This window comes from Montipora capricornis, chromosome 2, assembly GCF_036669925.1.
Source record: "Montipora capricornis isolate CH-2021 chromosome 2, ASM3666992v2, whole genome shotgun sequence".
NCBI classification, from domain to species: domain Eukaryota; kingdom Metazoa; phylum Cnidaria; class Anthozoa; order Scleractinia; family Acroporidae; genus Montipora; species Montipora capricornis.
In genome coordinates, this window is record NC_090884.1 from 19,079,292 (window position 1) to 19,091,791 (window position 12,500).

A 12,500-nucleotide genomic window follows, 5' to 3' on the forward strand; every position below is an offset into this window, starting at 1 on the left:
CAGTTCCTGGAGTTTTCCTTACTCCCCTGGCCTCACCGCGAAATAATTGCTTTGCTTTGACCATCAACAACTACTGAGCTGTTGTATGAAAAGCAAGGGGGGTCTGTTGGTAGCCTGTGTACAGACCGCCCCTCCCCTCAAAAAAAAAATCGGAGAGGAACGGTCTGTGATTTACCGTTGATAATCGTGTTCCATACCACGTGATTTTTCCTGGAATGTGTGGAAATGATTTGATTGGTTATTACCCATCGATCATTACATCATTGAAACAACGAGTTTTGATTGGCTTTTATTTTTATTTCTCCACATCAACACCGTGAGAACCACCGTTCGTGGTTCGTTCGTGTGTACTTTGAGCACGGTACAAAATACGAGTAAAAATCTTTTTGATTGTCAAAGAGGTTTTTCTTTTAAAGTACGAGCGGAATTGTTATCTATGGAGTTTAAAGTGGAAATCGATTCGACGTACATTTGTAGGAATTGTCATCGCAAAAGAAACGAAAGCGCTCTTCACGAGGTGAATATAGCACTATTCAAAAGATTGTCCACTCGAAAACGTCTCCCGCTATTCCTTACCAGTCAATGCAATCCCAACCAGCCTCGCCATTCTCAAGTACAATCTACAAAGCGTGATGCCATGGAAGATTTGAGAATGTACACACCGAGGAAAATAACAGCTCATCGGCAACGATCTGTGCTGTTTTGAAGATCAGAGCCGTACCTGGTTGGAAGACTTGCAAATACATCCTTTCCTTTAAAGAGTGCTTCTGTGCTATAAAGCCAAGGTATGTTAAAACTATCGGAGACGCTCTTCGATGCACGTTTGAAATCTACCTCATTGACCACCATTTTGAGAATTTAGCTCCAAACGAAATATGAGCTACGCAAATTTTGGTCAGCGTAGATTACTAAATAATGCATGCAAAATTATTCCGGAACACGATTACTAACGGTAAATCACAGACCGTTCCTCTCCAATTTTTTTTTTGAGGGGAGGGGCGGTCTGTACACAGGCTAGTCTGTTGGCTGACATTCATGTAAATAATTGGAACCACTATCATGCTTTCTTTACCATAAGTTTGGTATAGAAACTGGTGTAAAAAGTTTAACAGGGTAATAAACTTGAATCACAACTACAGTAAATTATCAACAAAACAGGTTTAGAAGACTGCAACCTTGTACATTGAAAACTATACTGGTAATTTATTGATCTCTTGTTAGTATTTCCCTTGCCAAGTGATGACCTTGAATTACCCAGTGGCTCAGCCAGTGATGGCAATGAAATTGAATCATTTGAGGATCTATTTCAGAATTTAGGACTTATGAAAGGTTAGAAGTAAGAATGCAGCTCCTGGTTTAATTTCGCTATCAGAAACTGTTAAAGGTGCTCTTTGGCAAAATGTTACAGTAGCTAGAATAAAGCTGTCACATCAAGGGTTTCTCTTAAAGACCCGGACTTGTCAATTATGCTGTACTTGAGAGTAAGGGTGCTGTTTTGCTGATGCTAAACAATTTAGAATTTTATGATTTTCATCAAACTCAATGTATTTGGCATTGATAGTTTTACGTGTTGAAAATGGCTCTTTCCTCATTGTGGAAATTCAATACATATCAGTGAACATGCATGGATACGACTGTGTATTTGTTCATTCAAAGTAAAGTTCTTATAATGCAAGAGGATGTGAGATAGGAAAGAAGACCCTCTGAAGCTGGTTCAGTTTGTGTCCCATGTTTGTGTCACATACACGTTAATCCACAGTTTTTTAGACAACATAGTGAACAGACAAAACAACGAAACCTCAAGGCATAGCAGCCATGAAAGATCAGACTTAATATCAATTTAAAATGAAACTGTACATGATACAGGTAATTTCCCCCTTATGTTGTGGAACGGATGACATTTTGCAAGAACATCCAGCGACAAAGTCGCCTTTGAGTACCCTTATCTACCATGCATTACCTAAGGTGCATTGAACACATAAATGAAAATCATGACGACCAGTATTACAAATGTTGAAAGAAACAACAAATTAAGTTAAAAGTACCTGTACTTGCAAACATGCATTGTTCTCTGCTATTATTATCAATAGTTACAGTATATTGCATTCTCAGTAGGCCACGTCCGAAAAAAATATGTATGTTATTCACCGGCCGGGAGCTCCGTATTGGGAAAAACTGTGCCCAAGGTCTCGATGGCCATACTCGAGACAGAGGGCACAGTTTTTCCCAATAGGGACCGACCAAGGCTGGTGAAAAACATCTTTATTTATTTCGAAATTCTATTTTTAGAAGGTAGGAGAAACTATTAAGAAAAACTGGAAAAGGCATGTTTTTATTTTACACATTGTTGGGTAATAAAATTCGCTTTTAATGTGATAGCTTTCGTCAGAATCCATTGTTTTTTTTTGATGAGAAAGTTGAACAATAACACTGCTCTATTGCAAAAAACAATTAAGACAAATTGAAACTTTGCTCTTTCAAGTCGCAACTTCACTCTGCGCTTAGCGTAGTTGGTTACCATGACCGTGGTCAGGAGATAGGAAAATACTGCCCGCTCCCGGAACCAACCAGATTGCAGGCTTCTCAGGATACCGCCCGCTCACGATCAAAGAAATAAATAAACCGTAATAATCTTTGTTTGTCCAAATTTTGCATAAGCATTGTTTTTGTAGAGAAACTGGAAACAATGCTTATGAAAAATTTGGAGGGACAAACAAAGAGTATTATGGGAATTTGGAAAGTGGCCTATTGTTTTGTTATGTTTTGGTATTCTAAGCAAACAGGGACTTTTTACACCAACAACATTCACTGGGGATTGGAAAAATGGGGGTAAATATCGTTCTACTTTGACAACTGATCGATCCCTTTTCAAAGGGGTGGGGTAAGAGGTGGAGGGGGGGGGGGGGGGCTGGCAAAGCGAAATGGAAACTGTAACTCTAAAATGACTTAAAACTCGCTTTAACTTGTTTTCTTTTCCCTCCCAGAACGAGCATCGTGCCTCCCTTCCAAAGAAAGAAAAGACTATGCAGAGAAAGTAAGAACATCCAGTTTTCTTGTTCCCCAGCTTTAGCCAAGTATCCTTTTACTGTTTTTTCCCTTGGAAATTTCAAAGGAATTTGGTTATTTTTGGTTATGATTATGTTGGTCAAATCAGATGCCTCTCAAGTATATGTACCGGTACCTCCAGTGTTGTTATAAACTGCTTCTACCGTTTCTTCGCACCTAATCATTCTGATATTCTACCAACACAATTTAGTAAAAATTGTTCCCTTGTTTAGAATAGCATGTGATGTAACATATGTCGGTTATCAGTCAAAATACCTCCAGTGGCCTCTTTCCCGATAGGGACACGTGAAGAATCAACAACGTCATTGAAACATTACATGGTGACTACTACTTTTACTTACTTGCAGAAGTTTAACAGCATTACATTTTTGCCTAGTCTATTGTTGTTATGATGTCATATACATGTAGCGGGGTATCATTGCTTAACCTTGGACAAAAATATCAATTTTGACAGTAATGCTTTGGTTTCGTTTGAGTTAACACTTAACTGGTTTTCATAAAAAGGTCATTAAAATGATGGTTTTAACAATTTGGCAGAAGAACTTGTGGAATATGTGCGTATGGCTGAAATGATCTGAAAGTAACAGTGTCACAGTGTGACAAGTTAAAGTGATTTAAACTACATGAAAAAGCAATTACCAAAAAGCGTGATTTAAACTAAATGTAACTAGTGATGATTCCAAGTTCGAGTGAGGATTAACACTACTGTGGAGTTTTTATTTAACAGTTATTCCATCAGAGATCAACCCTAGTATTGGAATTGGGCCCACACTAGGACAGAGAAAAACTCTGACCAGGGTGGGATTTGAACCCAAGACCTTCGGATTTTGATCACCGTTGCTCTTCCGACTGAGCTACAAGGCCAGAACGGGAGCAGTCAGTAGAGCAACAGACCTCAAGATTATCAAGATTATCAAACTAATCTTTCATGTGCACTTTATAGTTCGTCAATTTACCTTTACGAGGTTGCTTTGTTCTTGTTGGCCTCTAAAGTTCATGGCAGTCACCTATGGAAGGGGCTCAGGTTTGAGTCTCCTCTAGGTCCACCTATTATTTCACAAAGCGTTTTCCTTTCTAAAAAGTAACTAATCATAGACTTGGAATAGTTGGTTATTGATATCAATCAATACTTATTGATAGTAAGTGATTCTAAAGAGCTAATAACCTTTTTTTTATTTAAGGTAAAAAACAAGAAACCTCTGCCAAAAGTAATTCTCGAAAATAAGGCTTAAAACGCTTCAAGGCTTAAAACGCATTAAAAAGCGTATTTTCGGATTTCGATCTGTGCTGTTTTGACTGTGCGACCTGTTATATCAAAGTCCTGGGCTAATGACGTAGTAGGAGTGACTCACCTCACATTCACTCGTTATACTACTGTGACAGTAAGTGACAGTATAAGTTCTCTTTTGTATTAAAAGATAATGTTTGAAACGAAGTTGCACTCTACGATTATTTCAGTACAAACAAAGCAACATCTTACTCCTGCTACGTCACAGGTTCCAGTCCCCCTTCGAGCTCAATTAAGGATATGGAATCCTCAAATAATATTTGAAAAGAAATTATCAATGTACCATTAAACTTTTCTTCTAAAAGGTAAAAAATAGGTGATAGGCACTTTAACCAATCAAGAAAAACATTGCATTTTTCAGGGATAATGGAAGACCTGAAAGCAATATGAACATCAGAGAACATTCACAAAACATTTTAAGGTTCCAACAGGTTGTTTGCTTTCGATTCATTAACAACATCTATGATCCATTAACCCTTTGCCTCCTAAGAGATACACTTAAAGATTTTAACTCGATCAAACACCAGATAAATTTACTCATCAATGAAGAACCTATGAGTAGCAAAGGGTTAAATAGTGCAGCGTTATAATTTTTTCAAGATTATTAAAATACTGGGCCGTGTACTATGGGATTTTGGAGAGGTCCATTTATTTTGCCACTGTCATTGGTTATTGTGATGTGTCACACACTCTTCTCAACTTAATACCGATTTAGAAGATAACATGTCAATACATATACATACATATTCTTTATCTCACCTCAAAATTCAGAGTAGCTAATATAAGCTAATGTCTTCAAGACCACAATGCAACAAAATACAATACTCGTACAATAAAATGCTAAAATTTAAAGTATGCTTAACTATATACATTATAAAACTAATTGCTATGCTACTCAAATGAGTCATAGTTTAGTATTCTACGCTTAAATTCCATAAAACTAGATTTTCTAAATAAATCGGAAAGAGAGTTCCATAATTTAGCATGAAAAAGAATGCAGTTAGTTAATTAGTTAGTTAAGTTAATTGTTGTTTTTGGATTAGGAAAAGATAGAATATAATTGCCACGTAAACTATAGCTTGTAGAGCACAGAGTAAACATATTACCTAGATATCCAGAATAGTTACTAAAAACAGACTCTTATATGGTATAACCAAGAAATTCTGCAGGCGTCAAATATACAGAGGTTTAGAATTGATTTTATCCAATAAAGTGCCATAAGGTGAGTTATAGTCCTTTTGTATGAATCTAAGAATGCGCTTGTTAAGACTCAATTTTTTCAGTTTGACGCGCACCACAAAAATGCCAAACAGACGATCAATAATTGAAGTGTGGCGAGATAATAGCCTTATACAATCTAAACAGGGTGTCCTTCGAAATTAGCTCACGAAATCTAAGCATTACATTAGACTGGTAGTTTATCTTCTTGCAGGTAGTGACTATGTAATTATCAAAGGAAAGCTTATCATCCATATTTAGTCGGCATATATCTATCGAATTTTTTAATGGTATATCATGGTTGCGAGGGTAAACGCTCGGAGATACTAGCTACACCAAGCTACTTTAAAATACTAGGGTAAACAAAGATCCATGTTGACATGGAGATTGTATATATTAAAATATCAGTGACCTGTGCACTTTATGGTTTACTGTGTCAGCTTGTATATTGTACGATAACACTCGGCGATGATGAGTTCAGTCGTTTCGTGTTTCTTGATTTACCATGCACTCTCATGTTGTTTTGAAATACTGAAAGGTAACAACTTTGTATAGAATTATTTCTCAGTACTTTAATAGTGCTGGTGAGTACAATATCCAAAATTAATTTTAAAACAATAGAAATTACCTTGGAAACAATAAAATTAATCAAAGATGGCCTCAATCGGTACGGCACGGCACATTTTTGGCACCGTGCTGTCCATTTTTGGACACGGCACTCCAAATTTTTCACGTGTAAACGTGGAATGTGGCACCAGTGCCCAAAATTCTTCTGGTGCCAAGAGTACCTCCTGGAGGTAACCGAGGCACCGTGCCGAGTTGACGTTCGGGTAAACGCTCCCCCGTACTGTTCCAATATAAGCTGACCCGACGAGGGCCAAAAAAACAACTTTTAAAAACCAGGCCCCAGTTGTTCAAACGATGGATAGCGCTATCCAGTGAATACCTGTAGGTAATAGCGAAACCAAAATTTTGGTTTTATCAACGGAGTTGATAATTAACAATTATTCTTTTAAATTGAGGTGAATAGTGGTAGAATATTTACCGAGCCGCAAAGCGGCGAGATAAATATTCTGCCACTTTTCACCGAGATTGAAAAGAATAATTGTTTTAGTACATACTCACGAAGTGATCTCAACAACAATTGCAGAAAAAAACAGCCAAAGTCGATTTAATTGGCATCTCAATTCATGCGTGGAAAACGTGCAAGCGGCACAAAGCATGTAATAAATGACATTTGCGGAGGTAGATGTGCCAGTTCTTCGGAAAACGTGGCTATCCTGTCTCTGTGGTCAAAGCGGGCCATCATCGCGCCCAACAATTTGATCGACAGTCAGCACTAGAAACGTCACAAAAAGATAAGAATGACAAAATTCCATTCACCCTGACACTTTCCATCCTCATAATCACTCAGTCAAAAGTATCATTCTTAATAATTTAAAATTACTCCAAAATGATCCCGAGACTGGTAGAATCTTTTCGCAACCTCCACTTATTTCATTCAAACGTGACAAAAACGTAGGAAGTTAGAAGCGCGCTCAAAACTAACGAGCAACCCGGCACTTTCAAATGTGCGCATTCACAAGGCAAAACTTGTCTTTTCATTGTTAACGCTAGCAAGATATCGGGACCTTAGCGATCTGTTAAGATCATCGATCGTTTCACATGTACCTCCGCAAATGTCATTTATTGCATAACCTGTACATTATGCAATAAATTATACATTGCCGAGACAGGTAGACAACTAGGTAACTGATTCCGCGAACACCTTCACGATGTTGAGAAGAATGACAAGGATGCATCTAAGCCAATCGCTCCCCATTTTAATCTCCCTAACCACTCCAAAAAACACATGGCTATCTGGGGCCTTTCCCTTCATCTAGGTATGACGGAAAGCCGCAAGAATCTGGAACAAAAATTCATCTTCCAAATCGCACCCTTAATCCTTACGGTATTAACGAACGCTTTTCATTTAACTAATATATTTCTATTTTTCACGTTGTCATGTTACCACCAATAGCGTAGCTCCTACTCTACTATAAAAACTGCACGTAACCCATAATTCCTCGATTCGCTCTGACGAAGGGCTAACGCTCGAAACGTCAGCTTTTAGAAGCTCTGTACGGTGGTTAATTTACGTTATCAACTCCGTTGATAAAACCAAGTTTTTGTATACTACTTCCCCACCGACGCAGCACCACAGTTTCTTTAGAAACTACCCCTTTCATTCAATAGCGAAACCAATTGCGCTCTCCAGTGGATAGTGATTTATCCGGTGGATAGCGTTATCCACGTTTTGAACAACTGTGGCCTGGTTGTTTAAACGTTGGATAGCGCTATCCACTGGATAAATCAATATTCAGTGGATAAACACTAGCAAAACCAATTGCGTCATCCAATGGATAGTAATTTATCCGGTTGATAGCGTTATCCACCTTTTGAACAACTGGGGCCTGGTCTTTTTCTGTCTGTCTTCTTCTGAGTTTCTCCAGGAGATCTCGATAACTTTCGTCCCTGAATAGACCCGCTATTGACGTTTTTAACTTCAACTCCACTTCAACTTTATTTTTATTAAAAAAAAGATCTCATAATAGAGTGGCCCGCAAAATAGCAATTGCTCGTCCGTTTTGATGTAAGGCATATTTTACGTTTAAAGCACGATGCAAAATGATTTTTCTTTTTTTGTAATTTAAATTTATTTTGTTACATCTAAGCACATACAACGATTATGAATTACTAAAATACAAATCACACTATTAATTACAATATCAAAACATAATAGACTACTAATTACAACTCAGTAAATAACAATTGCAAGAAAACACTACTACACTTACACTCTTACAATAATTTGAACAATAGTAAAAAAAATAATAATTAATTAATTAAAATAATAATAATAATAACAATCATCATCATTATTATCAAAGAATAATAATAATAATAATAATTCATAAGAGGGACACATGGAGAACACCCACACTACAAGCCTACATATGCATATGCCAAAAGCTTTTCCTATTTCTTGGTATGTTTAGTTAGTTTGTTCGGCCTACTTGCTATCTCTTTCTCCACTTGGTATACAGCTTTAATCTTGGCCTTATAAACTCGTAAAATCGGATGTACAGTATTTAACTTACATCTATAAATATACAATTTAGCTGTCAATATCAGATGGTTTAATATAATAAAGTCGTCTCCTATATTGAATATTCCAAACAAAATTTCTATTATTTTGAAGGATTGTATGTTAATGTTACAATTACTAAGCCAAGAACAAAAAGCTTCCCAAAAAGTCTTCGTCACATTGCAGTAAAAAAATAGATGTTCAATGGATTCAATTTCTCGTTTGCAAAATGTACATAAAGGCGAATCAATCATTTTTAACCTAAACATCTTTTCATTTGTAAAGACTATATTATTCAATATCTTATATTGGAATTCACGAATTTTAGTTTCAATTGTAACTATAAACGTAAGGAGTATATTTTGCTCCAATCAATTTGAAGCTGGGGAAACTTCTCCAGAAATTTCTTTTGAGCTGTGGGAGGAGCTTGTTTTCTGCTTTTAAAAGCAGCGTAAAGCAATTTGTATGAGACCTTTAACAAGGCTACCTGAGAGTTTTCCAACTTTAAATAAATTGTGTCACCAATGTGTAAGGACGGGAGATGTTGTGGACTTTGTCTAATGATCTGCCTCCATTCACGAGGGATTGCATCGACAATACCCATTAATTTAAAACGCTCTAATGGAGAAAGATTTGCATTTGACACATTTGCACCCTTTAAAAAGACTCCCGCATCAGACAGGAGGTCACCGACCGTTATAATTCCTTTAGAATAGAAATTTTTTTCAAAGGTTGATAGCTTTTGAACAATTATGTATTTATTATTCCAAATAACTTGATGCACGACGTCTCTGTACGTATTTATAGGAGATCCATTAAGTGCCGACCAAGCATTAAGACATTTTTATAAAAAGCTGGAAGGTAGACAGGCAACTTTCTTGTATCAAAATTACACTTAAGAATGAATTTTCCACCTATTGCAGAAAGAAAATAATCTAGTATTATCTTCCAAAAACTCTTGTTTTCTTCATCTACAAATCGTTTTAATAACATCGCCCTTTGAGCTTGAATCAGCGATTGAATGTCTAGCATCCTAAGTCCACCATCTTCGATATCGTTGATGAGAGCGGAACCTTTCCAAATGAAACGGTAAATCAAACTGTTGACCTCTTTAATCAACTCTTCCGAAGCTGCAATCAACGCCGCTTTACTCAAAAATTTGGTAGAATAAAGGATTTAACAATCTGAATTCTTCCTAGTAGTGTAAGTCCTCTCCACTTCCACATGTTCAATATATCTTTGATAGACTTAAGAACTAAGTCAAAGTTGGCTCTCATCCCTGATGCTATATGATAATCAAATACAATTCCATCATTAACTCGAAGGTTGGAGAATTTATAAAAAATCTGCAGAGCTGCCAATAAACGATGATATGATGCAATATCTCTAAGAAAACAAGTCATATCGTCAGCAAAAAGTGTTAGTTTGATTTCTTCCTCATTGATTAAAATACCTTTAATTATAATTCCCTTATCCTCCCGAATTCTGCAGGCAAGCACTTCAATGGCCAAAATAAATAACAAAGGTGACAAGGGATCGCCCTGCCTAACGTGTAACGAATATCAAACAAATCAGTAATAAAACCATTATTTAAGACACAACTAGATACGTTAGTGTAGAAGGTTTTGATCCACTTTATAAATTGCGTTCCAAAGTTAAATTTTTCCAAGATTTTAAAAAGGAAAGAATGATTCAAAGAGTCGAATGCTTTCTCAAAATCAACTACTAAAAGAATACCTGAACTATCCGTAAATTTAGCAAATTCAAGTACATCTTCAATTGTTCGAACTCCATCAAGTAATGATCTTCCCTTGATAAAACCATTTTGATTTGAATGAATAAGCTCAGGTAAAAACAATTCTAACTTTCTTGCAATTGCCTTTGATGCGATTTTAACATCGACATTAATCAGTGAGATCGATCTCCAATTTTTGATAAAACGTCTGTCTTTGTCTTTCTTCTCCAACAACGTAATCATAGCTTGTTTTTGCGAATTTGACAGTTGTCCGTGTTTGTGAGCGAAATTCAAGGAATTGACGAGACATTTCTCTATGAGATGCCAGAAGCCAAGATAAAACTCCACAGTTAATCCATTTGGAATTTTGTAGGTTCAAAAAGTACTTATTACTTTTCTCTCCATATTCGTACCAATTTACTCTCGAGCGAATTATTGCTCCTTGCCCTATATAATCATATTGACTATCATATTCGGTTTTTAAAATTTCCAGATCTCTCAAGTTTTCTTGACTGGGCTGTTCATCGCATTTTGCTGTGCACTCTTTAATTTTTTGTTCTAAGTCTAATAATTTCTCCCTTCTAATTCTAGCCTTCTGTTTGCTATAGGTAATAGTTTCATAACGGATTTTATACTTAATGAAGTCCCAAAGGACCCTTGGATTCTGAATCTCTTTTCCATCTTCCAACCAATCATTGTAATTCTCAGTTATAAAAGAGATATATTCATCATCTTCTAAAAGGCTAGAATTAAATTTCCAAAAGGAAGGTCCCCGTCCCGTTTCTTCAATTCCGTTTATATGCATTGTAATAGCGGAGTGATCTGTTATTATTGCAGGAATAACATCTACATCTTCTACCTCTTCTTGAACACTACTGCTTATCAGCCAAAAGTCCAAACGGCGTTGTATTGTGGGGTTTTTTTGTCTCCATGTAAAGCCCTTAGTATCTGGATTTCTTATTCTCCAGATATCAGTCAGATCATAAGATGAACACAAATCTTCAATTTTATTACAGGATTCTCTTACTTGAGCTTTGCCTCCAGTTCCATCCAACTCAGCGTCGAAAATAACATTGAAATCGCCTCCAATAATAACTTCACAATTATCCTCTAATTCTAATTTATCGAGTTGTTTTTGAATTTCCTCAAAGAAGATGCATTGATCTTTGGTCTTATTTGGGGAATAAATATTGACAAAAACAAAACTATATCCCTGAATGACACCTTTCAAAATAATAAATCTTCCTTGTTCATCTTCTTGGCGTTCTCCAATATCACAATCGAATTTCTCCTTAACCAGAATCATAACCCCACTACTGTGCTCCGAACCATGACTAAAGAAAATGTCGCCCCTTCACTGCGACTTCCAAAACTTTTCGACGTCTGGAGTACTGTAAGTTTCTTGTAAAAGGATAATATCGGATCTCTCTTTTGTTAACCAGTAAAGAAGTGTCTTTCTTTTGTCAAAAGAGCGAATCCCCCGAAAATTTAGAGATAGAATTCTAAAATTTAAATTCCGTTTTGTGAAGATTTCAAACAGTCATTTCAGTGAAGAGAACGGAACAATAAATACGTCAAGAGGCATCTGCATACATGAAGCTCAAGCCATGGGTGCACTGCATGTCCCTCACACAAGAACAATATAAAGTTAGCCCGCTAAAATGCGAAAAAGAAAACAAAAGGCACAAAGCAAAACTACGACACACAATTACATAGTTAAAAAAGTAGCCAGCGAAAGCTGTTAAATATAGAGCTACTAACACAAAGGGTCTTGCAATCCGCATAACACCTAGTAAACAATGCAAACAAAAAACCCCAGTTCTTGGAAAAAAATAATGCAAATTTGGTAAAGAAATAGTTTTATACATGACCTGAAGTTTTAGATTTTACGTTTTTATATTTGAACACCGTCAATAAACAACTTATCAGGCTCCGCCCTACTAAAATAGACGGTCTTACCCTCTTCTTTTGCCTTTTTAAAACGATGCATCTTCTTTCTACGCTCTAGAATTTCTTTTGGAAGGTCCGGTGAGATTCCAAAGTTTTTACCTTTCAATTTCTTCGCC

General features: G+C 36.4%; 1 protein-coding gene across 8 annotated transcripts in view; it reads left to right on the forward strand.

Annotated features, from left to right (window-relative positions):
* The window catches only part of LOC138039009 (alpha- and gamma-adaptin-binding protein p34-like), an 83,962-nt gene that overhangs the window by 63,065 nt on the left and 8,397 nt on the right, over positions 1-12,500 (forward strand). For 2 of the 8 annotated variants that reach the window (XM_068885144.1, XM_068885151.1), the window contains 3 exons: positions 1,222-1,329; positions 2,985-3,074; positions 3,806-4,492. In XM_068885144.1, the coding sequence (XP_068741245.1) occupies positions 1,222-1,329; positions 2,985-3,070 (194 nt within the window). In that variant the 3' untranslated portion in view covers positions 3,071-3,074; positions 3,806-4,492. Of the gene's footprint in view, positions 1-1,221; positions 1,330-2,984; positions 3,075-3,570; positions 4,493-12,500 lie in introns of those variants that run through there. The other 6 variants (XM_068885143.1, XM_068885150.1, XM_068885145.1 and 3 more) reach the window with 5 other exon arrangements.